Source organism: Myotis daubentonii, chromosome 10, assembly GCF_963259705.1.
Source record: "Myotis daubentonii chromosome 10, mMyoDau2.1, whole genome shotgun sequence".
NCBI lineage: Eukaryota > Metazoa > Chordata > Mammalia > Chiroptera > Vespertilionidae > Myotis > Myotis daubentonii.
In genome coordinates, this window is record NC_081849.1 from 6,196,871 (window position 1) to 6,213,128 (window position 16,258).

The window sequence follows — 16,258 nt, forward strand, 5'->3', positions numbered from 1 at the left end:
CAGTCAGCAGGCTGAGGCTCTACCCACTGAGGAAAACTGGCTAGGACAGGATAGACATTTCTTAACCCTCCAGCAGTGGAGCTTCATTTTTTTTCTCCAGGAGTGTAGTGAAAAACCCTAGATCATCTTCTTGGATTCTTATTACCCAAGTTACTAAGAATATTACCAGTGGCATACAGGGAGCTTAGCCAATGAGCGGTCAGAAAAGGTGTTTCCTCTGTAGTTCACACTGATCACTGGCTCAGCCCCTGCCCAGGCCTACAGCCTTGGGGCCTGGGCAGGGGACCCCCAGCTCCCTCCGATTGCCAGCTCTGCCCCTTCTCCCACCGATTGCCGGCTCTGCTCCTGCCCAGGCCTAACTCCTCTTGCTGGGGCTTTCAGCCTGGGCAGGGGACCCCCAGTTCCCTCTGATCGCCGGCTCGCCTCTGCCCACGCCTAACGTCTCTGGCTGAGGCGTTAGGCCTGGGCAGGGGCCCCCTCGGCTCTGATCGCAGGTTCAGGTTCTGCCCAGGAGCCCCCTGGCTCAGGCCCTTCCTAGGCTCCTCAGGGCTCACAAGGGGCCTACCTCGGAGTGACTTGTGTGCCTGATGAGTTTCCTAGGACCCAGGCTGCTGGGTGCCTACGTATGCAAGTTAACCACCATCTTTATTGGGTTAATTTGCATACTGTCCTGATTGGCTGCTGAGCGTAGCGGAGGGCCGGTCAATTTACCTGTTTGTCTATTATTAGGTAAGATGTGTAAGATTCCAAATAAAATATCTTCCAGTAATCTAAATAAAAGCCTAAGTGACTGTTACGACCGGATGACCAGACGACTGGCCAGTAGCTATGATGCGCACTGGCCACCGGGGGCAGATGCTCAATGCAGGAGCTGCCCCCTGATGGTCAGTGCGCTCCCACAGCCAACCTCCTGTTGCTGGCCAGCAGCCCTCCAGCAGCGGACCTTTGCAGTTCCTCCCCCTGGCCGGCCAGCCCCTATCAGCCCCGATTGGGACTGGGTGAGATGGTCCTGATTGTCGGCCAGGCCGAGGGACCCCACCTGTGTACAAATTCGTGCATCAGCCTCTAGTCCTATATAATAATGCCTAATATGCTAAGTGTCTGTCTGTTCACCCATTCAACCAATCAAAGAGTAATATGCTAATGATATGCTAAGGCCCCTCAACTGCTCGCTCTAATGTACACTGACTGCCGGGGGGCAGACAGTTGACCAGTCAACCAGTCGCCATGAAATGCACTGACCACCAGGGGGGCAGATGCTCCAACAAATTGGTTAGCTTGCTGCTGGGGTCCGGCTGATCAGGACTGAGCAAGATGGGCTGGACATGCCCTGGAGCCCTCCCGCGATCCTTCCCCGGCTGGCCAACCTCCTGCATCCCTTCCTGGCCCCAATCGTGCACCGGTGGGGACCCTCAGCCTGGCCTGCACCCTCCTGCTATCTGGGACCCCTTGGGGGATGTCGGAGAGCTGGTTTTCGCCTGATCCCGCAGAGGGACCCCACTGGTGCACGAATTTGTGCACTGAGCCTCTAGTATTTAAATAAAATGACTAAAAACTGATTTTTGTTGTTGTTGGAGAAATAATTTCTAATTCAGTGATTCTCAGTCTTTTGTGTTCATCAAAATCACCTGGAGGGCTTGTTGAAACATTAATTTCTGGCACCACTGTAAGAGTTTTTGTTCAGTGGGTGTTTGTTGGGGTCTGAAATTTTGTATTTCTGACAAGTTCCCAGTTGGTACAGGACCATGTTTTGAGAAGGGCTGCTTTAGCGCCTTTTTTGTGATTTGCACCTTAGGGTGGATTTGGGGGTTTTCTGTCTTTCCTTATTAGTGTTCCTATTGTTAATGTTATTCATATGCTCGTTTTCACTTTAATGATCTCAGGCACTTGTTGGGCTCATCACCGCTGTGTGGAGTGGTCACTGGGAGTGTGCCAGATGGAAGAACCGTTATCAGTGAATGTGGACAAAGCTGTTGTCTCAGGGAGCACAGAGGTAAGTAGAAGAAACAGACATTTAAGCACAGCTTTGTAACATTTCCTGTAGTCAACATAGAAGCTCACTTGTAAGAATTATTTATTAAATGATTACTGTCATGCAAAAACCCTTAAAATAGGAAATGATTAATTTGTATCCAAGAGTTGTTTATGCAAACCACTGAAACATCGTATGTTAAGTTATGCAATAAATGTAACTTTTTAAGATACATATTTTACATTTAAAACAGAAGTTAAAATGTTTAGAAATGAGAGTTAGTGACTAAACTTCTAAAACCACGTGGTCACATTTTTTAAAACATATTTTTATTGATTTCAGAAAGGAAGGGAGAAGGGGAGAGAGATAGAAACATCAGTGATGAGAGAGAATCATTGATTGGCTGCCTCCTGCATGCCCCACATGGGGGATCGAGCCTACAACCTGGGCATTTGCCCTGACCTGGAATTGAACTGTGACCTCCTGGTTCATAGGTGGATGCTCAACCACTGAGCCACGCTTGTCACCAGGCCATGTGGTTACTTTTTAAGACAAAATTATTTGGTGAAAATTTAACCTAATAGAGATGAGATTTGGCAGGTCTTTAGTCCACAATGTAGACTAGCCCTGTTTGATGTTTTAAAAATTGATTAAAATATTCCTTTTCAGCTAAGTTGTCACTGTCCCCAAGTAACATCATGTCCATAGTCTGCCATCTTTCAGAGCTTTCATTGTGAAACAAGTAGAGAAATAAATGCAATATTCCCCTCCCTCTATAAAGACAACAAAGCCCGTGAAGTGAAATTGCTTTGCTGCCTACAAATTCTCTTTGGTTTTTGACAAGTATATTTCGGCGAAGTGAACAGCTCTTCCAAAGAAATATTAAAAATGGAAATTTTGAACATAGAAATTATAGGGTCTTTGATAGGTTGAATATAATTAAAACTTCCAAAAGTGTAAGGACTTAGATTCAAGTAATAATTCAATCATTATAATATTAGCTTTACTCAGATTATCATAATGATCTGGTTTACATGGATAAGTAACTCTCACCTCAAGATTCTTCAGGTAAGAGTGCTTGCTTTGGTAATGTGACATTACTTTTGAGTGCTATGTTATCAAAGTTTGAACAATGTGATGCATAATATTGAATTCTACTGTTTGAAAATACTTAGGTGGCCAGATCAAGACTATGATAGATCAGTGAGCTATTTTTTCTGTGAACTCAGAAGTAGTTTTGTGACATTGAAGAGTATAGGCATATCTTGGAGGTAATTGTGGGATTGGTTCCAGACCACTGCTGTAAAGCAGGTATCACAATAAAGGGAATTGTAATCTTGTTGGCGGAGGGTCTTGCCTTCAATGTGTGGAAAACTCAACATGTTTCATGAAGCACAATAAAACTAGGTCTGCCTGTATTATAGGAAAGGCAACAAACAAAAGCTAAAATGAACTTTTGGTGTTAGATTGGAATTGAAGGAATCAATATGAACTCTAGTATTTACACAGGTACAGAAATGTAGAGATGTGCATATACCTGGGTTAGTGTGTAAACACATTTTTCCTAGCTCTGTTCGCTAAGAGGGTAAAGGAAAGCTTGCCTCACTCTGTCTGTCTTGGACAGAAGATACTATTCTTGTTCTTTAAATGCATACTGATTAATATTTAGATGGAATTTAGAGATTAAGGCTATGCCTTCCCCCTGACAGAGGAATCAGGGCCATGAGAAACCTGTATTCCTTCTTCTTTCCCCCCCCTTAATATATTTTTATTGATTTCAGAGAGCAAGGGAGAGAGAGAGATGAAACATCAATGATGAGTGAGAATCATTGATGAGCTGCCTCCTGCATGCCCCCTACTGGGGATAGAGCCCACAACCTGGGCATGTGCCCTGACCCCTGACCTGGAGTCAAACCACGACCTATTTCACAGATTGAAGCTCAACCACTGAGCCACACCAGGCGGGCTGCATTCATTCTCACTTCATCTAGGCATTAATGTGAACTGGGCCCAAGCAAGTAGAATGCAGACAGAATGCTGGGAATAGATGGAGAGATGAGGTCAGAAAGGAACCAGGGGCAGCTTTGTCAAACCTTTACTTCTCCACTGCATTCAGTCAAAGCAGGGTAGCGTCAGTCTTCTGTTGCCATTTTTATGCGTTTGTTTTCTCTTTTGTAAATAGGCACAGGATAGACCAGTTAGTTAGAACTTTTAAAATGTTTTCTTTCCTAAGAAGAGTTTGTCTCACGGATAAGAATGTAAGCATATAACAACGCATTTGTTGGTGAGACTGTGGGAAATGGGCACGCTATACTTTGTGGGTGGGAACACAAACGGACAAAATTTTCTGGAGGAAAGTTGGGCTGTACCTAACAAGCTACGTGTGCACTTACCCTGTGACCTTTTCAGGAATCTACATTGAAAACATGCCTACATTAATGCAGAAACACTTGCACTATTAAAAGTTAATAGTTGTAGCATTGTTTGACTTGCAGAATGTTGAAAACAACCTAAATGACCACATATAATGAATGGTTGCGTAAACTATGGTTTGGTTCATATAGTGGAATATGGTGCAGCTGAAAACAACAACAGGCACAGCTCTTAAAGCTGATGCACAGTGGTTACCAGCATGTACCTTTGAGTGGGGAAAAAAAAGTGCAAAAGACCATTTATGGTGTGAAACCCTTTATGCAATAAAGTATAAGATATAAGGAAATAGACATGCATATGCTCATTTATGGGAAAGGTATACAGATAGGATAAACCAGAACTGAAGCTTGGTTCCCAGTGGGTATGAGCAGGAAAGGGGTATAAAGAAGAGGGAATGGATTAGCATAGCAGACAGACACTACTCAGGTACATCTTTTTGTAAAGCTCTGACTTAGAGCCGTAGGAATGTCTCACATACCCCTAAACAAGCAATTACAACCACCTAGGATATGGGGAACCAAAAAGCATATTTTGGGAAGCAAAATTTACACTTAGAGCAGCGGTTCTCAACCTGTGGGTCGCGACCCCTTTGGGGGTTGAACGACCCTTTCACAGGGGTCGCCTAAGACCATCGGAAAACACATATATAATTACATATTATTTTTGTAATTAATCACTATGCTTTCTGTTCAATTTGTAACAATGAAAATGCATCCTGCATATCACATTTTTACATTATGATTCATAACAGTAGCAAAATTACAGTTATGAAGTAGCAACGAAAGTAATTTTATGGTTGGGGGTCACCACAACATGAGGAACTGTATTAAATGGTCGCGGCATTAGGAAGGTTGAGAACCACTGACTTAGAGGGCTAGGAAAGAAAAGAGCTAATCTAAGTAACTGGAAAACAATATCTTTTTAAAAATATATATTTCTATTGATTTCAGAGAGGAAGGGAGAGAGAGAGAAGGATAGATACATCAGTGATAAGAGAATCATTGATTGGCTGCCTCCTGCATGCCCTGTGTTAGGGATCAAATCTGCAACCCGAGGGCGTGCCCTGACCAGGAATCAAACCTCCTGGTTCATAGGTTGATGCTCAACCAGTGAGCCATGCCGGCCAGGCTGGGAACAATATCTTGACTGGATAACTGTAAAACTAACGACAAAGAACTGCACGGATGTGGTATAATCCAGCGAGTCAATGAGTTTCTCACAGGTGTGGGTTAGCAACTCTGCAACTGCTTTACGGATATAACATAAGTGAACAATACGTAAATATGTGGTAGGTAACGAGAGCTAAGTTTTCCAGTGTTGGAGAAAGGAGCTACAAATAGGGAAAGGCTGGCCTGAATGTGTGGTGTTGGAATGGAATCAGAAAGATTGATGTAAACTCATGGTGTTTACTATTTACACAGACACGTACAGAACAATAGGTGTGTATAGACGACTGAGTTGGCATTCTACACAAATTTCCTAGCTCTGTCCTGCGAGGCCCGGAAGCCGGGACCCCCGCAGCAGGGAGCACACCTCGTGCCCGGACCTTGGCTTCTAACCTCTGTTCTCCGTGAGAAGTAAAGTAGTTCCTGGTGCAGGGAAAACACGTGATGAGGCACGAGGATGTCAGGAATTGATAGAAAGATGGGTACTTACAGAGAGCAGGGAGTCAACCTGAGTGAGTTCCGCAGAGCTCCTTGGAGCAACAACAAAAAAAGACCGTGACAGGTTTTCATCCACAGAATAAATTAAGTACTCACGAGTCTGGACTGACATAAATACATGAATAGCGCAAGTCAGACACATCTCTCCTTTACCTAACATTCTTCAATGACTTCCCATTTCATTCGTAGAATACAAGCTAGTCCTAACTAACCAACAAGGCTCTGTGCCCCCTCCCCCAAGTACTTCTAAGACACCACCCAGTAGCACTCTCCCCTTCCCTGCTTCCTTCAGACAACTTGACTCCGTGGTCTTCCTCAAGTATGCCAGACATCTCTCACCTCAGGGCCTTTGCACTTCTTGTTCTTTCTCTGTTGAATATTCTTCTTAGATATATGAGTGGCTTGCTTTCTCATTTCCTTTAGATATTTATTCAAGTTATCTTAACAGTGAGGACTTTGCTGGGCTCCTATCAAAAATTTCAAGTCTGTCCTCCTCCCATAATACCCCTGCTTTATTGTTTCTCCCCTTTTTAAAAGTTTTAAATACATTTTAATTAATTTATTATTTTTTTATTGATTTTGAAGAGGAAGGAAGAGGGAGAGAGAGATAGGAACATTAATGATGAGAGAGAATCATCATTCAACTGCCTCTTGCATACCCCTTACTGAGGATCGAGCCCGAAACCCGGGCATGTGCCCTGACCTGTAATCGAACTGTGACCTCCTGGTTCATAGGTCGATGCTCAGCTGCTGAGTCACTGCTGGGCTATTCTTTCTCCTTTCATGTATTACCATCTGACATACGAGTAGTGTGTATTTACTTGCAATCTGGTTTCTCTATTCTCACTAGAATAATAGTGCCATTCTCGCAGGATCTTTTTCTGTTTTGGTTGTTCCTCGAGAAATATTTGTAGCCTAATTGAATAGCACTAAAGATCATTCATGGAGTCATTCATTCATTCATTCATTCATTCATTCATAGTTATAAGTAAGAAGTCCAGAGTCCAGAGTACTATAGGAGATTGTCAGTGTGGTTCATTTTACAGAAGTTTACAAATTTATAATTGTCCAAATAATGTCTAAAACAGAGTAAATTTTTACAAGTGATGGGAATAAGGGGTTGGGGACAGGCGTGCCCTGACCGGGAATCGAACCTCCTGGTTCATAGGTTGATGCTCAACCACTGAGCCATGCCAGCCAGGCTGGGAACAGTATCTTGACTGGATAACTGTAAAACTAACGACAAAAATCTTTAATATCTCAACAGGTTCCCTGGGGCAGAGTATGTGAAAGTGCTGTTGAATTTAGACTACATTTTTATTTTTACCAAAAGACAGATGTTTTAAATGTATTGATTTTCATTATAATGACATGTCTGAATGTCGTGCATGGTATGTCATCTGCCTCTTTTAAGATAAATGTGACATCAACAATGAGAACATAATGAGTTTTCAAATAAGTGCGCTGGGGTTGAGCATTTCAAAAATGAATATTTGGGCCCTCGCTGGCATTGCTGAGTGGTTAGAGCATTACTGGGCTCACTTCCATGTCAAGGTTGGAGGCTCCCAGGACGTAGAGGTCGGGGTGTGCGGGAGCCAACCAAGCGATGTGTCTTTCTCACATTGATGTCTCTCTTTCCTCTCTCCCTCTCCCCCTTCCCTTCCACACTTTCTTAAAATCAATGGAAAAAATATCCTCAGGTGAGGATTATAAAAAATGAATATTTGGGACTATTTCTATTGATATTTTATTAACAGAAACAAGAAAAGTTTCTAAAACAAACAATGAAAAAATATGCTGACATTTGTCATTAAAAAATCTTGGACACGGAATTTCCTGATCTATTAAAATATATTTTTTAATTAATTAATTAATTTTATTTGAATTTTATTGATTTTTTTACAGAGAGGAGGGGAGAGAGATAGTCAGAAACATCGATGAGAGAGAAACATCGATCAGCCGCCTCCTGCACATCCCCCACCGGGGATGTGCCCGCAACCCAGGTACATGCCCTTGACAGGAATCGAACCTGGGACCCTTCAGTCCACAGGCCGACGCTCTATCCACTGAGCCAAACCGGCTTTGGCAACTTATTTATTTATTTGTATATTTATTTATATTGTTAATCCTTACCAAGGACATTTTTCCATTGATTTTTTAGAGAGAGAGGAAGGGAGAGGGAGACACACAGAGAGAGAGAAACATCGATGTGAGAGAGACACACTGATTGGTTGCCTCCCACACATGCCCTGATCAGGGACAGGGATCGATCTTGCAACCAAGGCACATGCCATTGACCGGAATCAAACCTGGGACCCTTCAGCCCGCAGGCCGATGTTCTATCCACTGAGCCAAACCGGCTAGGGCTGTTTAAAATATTTTTAAAGATTTTTGGTATGTTTTAAATCCATTTGTTAGGAAGAAGAAAAGTACTTTCTGATTACAGAAGGTGAAAATATATTGGCTAAATTTCAACTGGGGAAAAATAATGGTTGCTAATGATGCACAACTTCTATTTAGGTCTCCTTATTTTTTTTTTATTTTAAATTTCTTTATTGATTTTAGAGAGGAAGGGAGAAGGAGAGAGAGAGAGAAACATCAGTGATGAGAGAGAAGCATTGATTGGCTGCCTCCTGCACACCCCCAACTGGGGATCGAGCCTGTAACCCAGGCATGTGCCCCTGGCCGGAATCGAACCTGGGACCCCTCAGTCCGCAGGCCAACACTCTGTCCACTAGGCCAAGCCAGCCAAGACAAGTCTCCTTATTTTTATGAGGACCCCTCTGCCCCCCAATTGGCAGCAATTGAAATCAAGAGGCCATTTAATCTAAGAAGTATGAGAACAAGGTATAGAGCTCAGATGAAGGGTTGCAGTACTCTCTCAATTAAAAAAATACATATTTTTTATTGAATTCAGAGAGGAAGGAAGAGGGTGAGAGATAGAAGCATCAATGATAGGAAAGAATCATTGGTTTGCTGCCTCTCCTGCATGCCACCTACTGGGGATCGAGCCCAAAACCCCAGGCGTGTGCCCTGACCAGGAATCAATCATGACGATCTGCTTCATAGGTTGATGCTCAACCACTGAGGCACACTGGCCAGGCTCTGTTAACTTTTTGAATGTGCACATCTATAATAATGAAAGCGCAATATGCTAATTAGACGGGACAGCTGAACAACCTTCCAGATGACCTTCTGGGTGACCTTCCGGATGAAGCTGGGGCTGTGGGGGCCGAGGGCTGCCGCCAAGGTTGCGAGGGCCAAGCTCCTTGCATCGGGCCTCTGGTCTTTTAATAATAAATATTTGAGCTTGCATCATTATACATTTTCATTGGGACAGGTAGCTCTCCTTACATTACTTAGCAACAATTGTATACTTACATTGTTTGTGTGTATCTTTCTTTGGTCCCCCGACTAGGGCTGTAAACACCATGAGGGCATGGGTAATATCTGTTTGGGCTTATCATTTTATCTCTAGCATTTAATAGAGTACCTAAAACACAAGCGAGTCATTTATGGGATGAATGTATGCATGACTGGAATTTGCCAATGAAATGCATTTGTTGGAATGGAGAGGAAGGTGCTACTGTCACCTAGTGGCAGCTGCTAAAAGTCCTGAGATGCACAGGACAGCCTCCCACAACAAAGAATTAATTATCTAGCTTAGAATGCCAATAATGCTGAGGTTGAGAAGTACTGGTTTGACTAATAATATCATTATTCTTTTCAAGTTAATATAATTAATATAATTTCCTCAGTTGTTAAATGGCATTCTTTATCAAGTAGTTCAGTTTTTTGGAATTTCCCTCGGACTGCTTTTCAGTTTTTCCAGGGGGACATTATCATTTTCTAGGTGGAAGAATATGCTAAAACTATAAACCTGTCTTCAGGAATGGTAATGATGTTTCTCTTTTAGTTTGCTCTTTGAAGCCTGGGTGTGCGACCAACATCTTGGAAATCTAGGTAGTTTGAATATTACCAAAGGAATAGTTTAATTCTGCATGCTACAGATGCTTGGTCATTTCTTTATCTAAAGCAGCGGTTCTCAAATCAACCGAAGGACTTGTATGCATGCATATAAGCATAACCAATGGCCACAAGACACTGGGGGGTAGGGGAGGCTGGGGGAATGTCAAGGGGCGGGGGAGGAGACATATGTAATACTCTTTGTAATACTTTAAGCAATAAAACAAAATAAGAAAATAAAGCTGCGGTTCGCAACCTGTGGGTCGCGAACAATGAAAATACATCCTGCATATGAGATATTTACATTATGATTCATAACAGTAGCAAAATTACAGTTATGAAGTAGCAACGAAAATAATTTTATGGTTGGGGGTCACCACAACATGAAGAACTGTATTAAAGGGTCGCGGCATTAGGAAGGTTGAGAGCCACTGAAGCCTCTTTTTCCTGCACTCCCCTCATTCCCCTCCGAAAAGAAATAACTCATCAACCTCTAACACATATTTCTGTCGTTTTAACTATTTCTGAATCAAATGTAGTGTCATACTCTATTAAAAATAATTAAAAATTGCTTATATCATTTCCCTTAGAGTTGATAATTTCTTAAATTTTCTCTACTCTCACCCTCACACCACAAACCCATATTGAAATTCCATCATATTATACTGATTTTTTTGCCAGGTGTCTTTGTGTAAAGCCAACTTAGTTCTGAGAAAAGAGTTGTAAGTTTTTGTTTTCATATTTTGCGTTCTTTTTGTAGACTGCAAAAAAAAAAAAAAAAAAAGCTTTTCTGTCATAAGATGTTAGTACACATTAAGAATGTAAGTAAGCGCCCTAACCGGTTTGGCTCCGTGGATAGAGCATCGGCCTGTGGACTGAAGGGTCCCAGGTTCGATTCCGGTCAAGGGTGTGTACCTTGGTTGCAGGCACATCCCCAGTAAGGGGTGTGCAGGAGGCGGCTGATCGATGTTTCTCTCTCATCAATGTTTCTAACTCTCTATCCCTCTCCCTTCCTCTCTGTAAAAAATCAATAAAATATATTTTAAAAAACAAAGAATGTAAGTAAGCAATGTAATATGTGTGCTTTTAGTTAAAAAAAAAAATAAAAGCAATATACAGCACAGTAAAAAGTCTATCTCCACGCCCTTCCTCTAACCATTGAAAGTAGGTCCAATAAGATTTAAAATATTGGTCTGCCTCTTTATGATAGGTGATCTGCAAGTACCTATTTTATCACTAATGTCTAATACTGTTTTAATATAATCCTAGTGATCTGTAATGTAAATTTTAAAAATTTATCAAAGTATATATTCTTCCTTTTCCAATATAGTTTTTTAAGAGAAAGGGCACACATTCACAGTGTGGTGCTGCATCTATAAGACTGTGTCCAGGCCCTGGCTGGCTTGGCTAAGTGGATGGAGCGTCAGCCTGCGGACTGAGGGGTCCCAGGTTCGATTCCGGCCAAGGGCATATGCCTGGGTTGCAGGCTCCATCCCCAGTAGGGGGTGTGCAGGAGGCAGCCGATTAATGATTCTCTCTCATCATTGATGTTTCTATCTCTCTCTCCTTCTCCCTTCCTCTCTGAAATCAATAAAGAAATATATTTAAGAAAAAAGACTGTGTCCAGGTTGGAGGCTCCCAGGAGGGATCCATGGGACTCATAGAGTTGTGATTATGGCTGAGACTTATGTGATTTGGTGAGCATCTCAGCGGGAAAAGACACTGGCAGCCTCTGGAAGAATCCAGGTGCAAGCTTCCTTCGGTGCTCTCCCTCCCATGAGGGGGCACATAGAGCACCCTCTTCTTCCAGCAAGGAAAGTGCAGACACATGTGTGTGATGCTCCTGCACCAAGAGTTTCAAGGTCTTTATTGGGGCGTGGCCACAATGGCACTCTGGGCCTAACCTTACCAGAGAGAAAGCCACACTGTTTGCACACTTAGTCTAGCTGCAAAAAATTGCTCTTTCACTTGGGGTACCGAGGGTGCCAGCTTGCAAGCAGGCCTTTGTAAGAATAGTAGTCTCGGGCCAGTTATGTTAACCCTTTTGTTTAGTTCTTAAGTTGGATTGTATCTCAATTCCAGTATATTCCTCTTTATAGGATTGTAGTAGGTACTTTTTATTGTACAACATTGAATTATTCTCCATCATAGAGAGGCTGTGATAATGCTCTAGTGGTTACATAAAATAACTTTGTTCAGAGGGAAGATATTGGTAAGGATACTTTAACAGAAAAAGCCTGTATTTAACTCTGAAATCAATTTTGTTTAATATTAATATATCTACTCCAGCTTTCTTTTGACTAGTGTAAACATCCTATATAATAAAAGCCTAATATGCAAATTGTCCCCTTGACCACTAGTTCCCCTGGGAGTTTGACTGCTCGACCAGTTGCTATGACACGCACTGACCACCAGGGGGCAGATGCTCCAACCTAGGCTAGCTTGCTGCGGGCGCTGGTGGGCTGGACTGGAAAGTGTGGTGTGAGGTGAGAGCTGTCAGGAAACTCCCAGGGTTTGGTCCGAGCCCCAAGTGGAGGAGGGCTGGGGTGGGGGCCAGGAGGGACCGGGTGGCTGGTATGTGTGATCCGAGAGCCATGGACTGTGCAGCCCTCTGCAGCCTGTGGCGTTCTCAGTTCACAATTTATAATCTTCAGAGCTGCTTCTTTTTATTTGTTAAGTTTCACTAACTATTCCAGGACAGTGGATAGCACCATTATGGGGGGACGGGCCAGGTGCACCTGCCTGAGGCCAAGGGGCGGCCTTGGATTCCCTGAGACGCAACAGAGAGAGGGGTGAGGCCGAGTCAGAGAAACTGAGTCCAAAACTTGAAGTGGGAGGCAGCGAGGGGCGGAGGGCGACAGCTGCGCAGGGGCCTAGAAAAGCTGCTGGGTTGCGGGCAGCTGAGGAGCCGGGTGCATCTCCCATGGGACAGGCTCCACGTCCCTCCCTCCTCCTCCCTGTGACCTGTCACCCCAGCACTCCTCCCAGGCCCCATCTGGGCTCGCCCAGCATATCTCCACACCGCTGCAGGGCATGCACAGCCCCGCCCCACACAGCCCTGCCCTGCACAGTCCCACCCCGCACAGCCTTTAGGGAGCTCTGCCCCTGGAGGAGAAAGGGGGAGGCAGCAGACAGGAGGTTGCAGGGGGAGGGGTAGAGCAGGGCCCACCAAATTAGATGGAGGGAAGGGAGAGAGAGACCCCACAGAACTAGGGACAGAGATGGGCGGGAAAGGAGGGCCGTGCAGAAACATTGCCCTTGGTTGAAGCAGAAATCCTGACCCCATTTTACAGACCCCAGCAGAGTGTGTGTGTGGCGGGGGGGGGGGGGGGGTTAGCGAAGAAAAAGAGGGGTGAGGGGACTGGATGGATGGAGAGCAGCGCCATTTGATTCATGGCCTATTTATTTTTATTAATATTCTAGAGGCCCAGTGCACGAATTCATGCACAGGTGGGATCCCTCGGCCTGGCCATTGATCGGGGCCAACAATTGGGGCCTTGGGAGGTTGGCTGGCCCTGGGAGGTTGGCTGTGGGAGCACACTGACCACCAGGGGGCAGCACCTGAGTTGAGTGTCGACCAGTTGTTAGGTTGTTCGGTTGCTTAGGCTTTTATATATATAGATTTTTATTTCAGAGAGGAAGGCAGAACGGGAGAGAGATAGAAACATCAATGATGAGATAGAATCGATCTGCCTCCCACATGCCCCCTACTGGGGATTGAGCCCACAACCCAGAATGTGCCCTTGACTGAATTGAACCCAGGACCCTTCAGTCTGCAGGCCGTGGCTCTATCCACTGAGCCAAACCATCTAGGGAAGGGGTCCTCAGACTTTTTAAACAGGGCCAGTTCACTGTCCCTCAGACCATTGGAGGGCCGGACTATAGTTTTTAAAAAAACTATGAACAAATTCCTATGCACACTGCACATATCTTATTTTGAAGTAAAAAAACAAAACGGGAACAAATACAATATTTGTATTTGCATGTGACCCGCAGGCCGTAGTTTGAGGACCCCTGATCTAGGGCGACCCATGACCTATTTAAAACCACTGCAGTAGGCTGAGCAGGGGTCTTACCATGATGGTGTTATCTGATAATGAGGGCGTCTCCTTATGTTGGGTAATCTGAACTGAAGCGAAGTAAAGACACACCCATGGAGCCTGCAAAGGGTTTCCACACACACGATGCAACTTACTTCATGTGGCAGCTGAAGGGGCTGAGCAGAGCCTTGGAAGGACATGAGGTTTCTAAGACCAGGGGTTGGAGGGAAAGTGCGTGCTGAGCATTCTGCGCTGTGAGTTACAATCTATATATCTAAAAGCCTAATATACTAAGTGTCCAACCAAGCAGTCCACGAACTGGTTGCTATGATGTGCACTGATCACCAGGGGGCAGATGCTCCAACCGGTAGGTTAGCTTGCTGCTGGGGTCTGGCAGATCAGGACTGGGCAAGATGGGGTCGGATATGTCCTGGAGCCCTCTTGCGGTCCCTCCCACCCACCGGCCCCAATTGGGACTGGGTGAGACAGTCCTGATGGGCCCCGATCACAGGCCAGGTGGAGTACCCCACCCATGTACGAATTCGTGCACCAGGCCTCTAGTGGTATATATTATTCCATCCCTTTATTCTAACCTATTTGTGTCTTTATATTTAATGTACATTACTTTTTAAAATATATATATTTTATTGATTTTTTAGAGAAAAAGGGAGAGGGATAGAGAGATTGCATCATCAATCAGCTGCCTCCTGCACACCCCCCACAGGGGATGGAGCCCGCAACCTAGGCATGTGCCCTGACTGAGAATCGAACTGGTGGCTGCTTGGTTCCTGGTTCGACGCTCAACCGCTGAGCTATACCAGCCAGGCTAATGTGCATTTCTTGCAGGAACTGATTTTGATTTTTAAAGTCTTACTGACAATCTGCTTTTTAGTTGGAGCATTAAGGCAATGTACTAATGTGATTATCATTATCAATGTGTTTTGTTTTGTTTTTCTGTTTATCTCTATTGTTTCTTTTCTGCTGCATTTTTTTTGGATTGAGTAGTTTTGTTTTGAATATATTTTTATTGATTTCAGGGAGGAAGGGAGAGGGAGAGAGAGATAGAAACTTGATGAGAGAGAATCATTAATTGGTTGCCTCCTGTATACCCCTACTGGGGATTGAGTCTGCAACTTGGGCATGTGCCCTGACTGGGAATCGAACCTCAACCTCTTGGTTCATGGATCGATGCTCAATCACTGAGCCACACCGGCTGGGCACCAGTTACCTCCTAATTCATTATACTATCCATGTTTTTATTTTTTATCTTTCAAAATATATCTTTTATTGATTTCGGAGAGAAGGAAGAGGGAGGGGGAGAGAGAAACATCAGTGATTAGAGAGAATCATTGACTGGCTGCCTCCTACATGCCCCACACTGGGTATCGAGCCCACAACCCTGGGCATGTGCCCTGACTGGGAATCGAACTGTGACCTCCTGGTTCATAGGTCAATGCTCAACCACTGAGCCACATGGGCTGAGCTGGTTAAACAAATTTAAATATATATTTCTAATACATGAAGTCATAGGAAATACACATTTTAGTGTCATAAATAAAGTTTTATTGGAACAAAGCCACAGTCATTTGCATATTATCTGTGCCTTCCATTGCATGACAGTGACAGAGCTGAGTGGTTGCTGCAGAGACCACACGTGCTGGTCATTGCTGTGAACGTGGTAGAAGTCACAGTGACACAATTATAATTCACAGTGTTTGAGTGCCATTTGTACAGTCCTGGCAGCTTATTTATTTCTTTTGTTACTGTTATATATACCTAGCATATTAAAACAAGAAAAGTGGACTTCATATGTAGCACTTCTGTTGTTATCAAGTTAGATGGCAAAGCATTAAACTCATTATGCCAGGATCTGGTTGATGTATAGAATACAATATATGTCAGCATTACCAGATTGAGCACTTGCCACACTATTCCAACTCACAGGAAATTAATAATAAAAAAAAATACTAAATTTATAGTGATTTGTTGTTTCACCTATTTATGCATTCATTAGTTGATTCTTGCATGTGCACTGACAGGGATCGAACCCCCAACCTTGGCGTATTGGGATGACACTCTAACTAACTGAGCTACCATGCAAGGCCTACACATTTTATCTTTAGCCTCTCTGCCTTTATTCAATGAATAATATTTTTCTGTGTGACTCATTCTTTTTTTTTAAA

The 16,258-nt window shown here is 43.8% G+C and overlaps 1 protein-coding gene across 21 annotated transcripts in view; it reads left to right on the forward strand.

Moving 5' to 3' along the window:
• KMT2C (lysine methyltransferase 2C) overlaps positions 1-16,258 on the forward strand; it is a 269,634-nt gene that overhangs the window by 116,419 nt on the left and 136,957 nt on the right. For all 21 annotated transcript variants that reach the window (XM_059711413.1, XM_059711394.1, XM_059711398.1 and 18 more), the window contains one exon: positions 1,884-1,993. In XM_059711413.1, the coding sequence (XP_059567396.1) occupies positions 1,884-1,993 (110 nt within the window). The remainder of the gene's footprint in view (positions 1-1,883; positions 1,994-16,258) is intronic.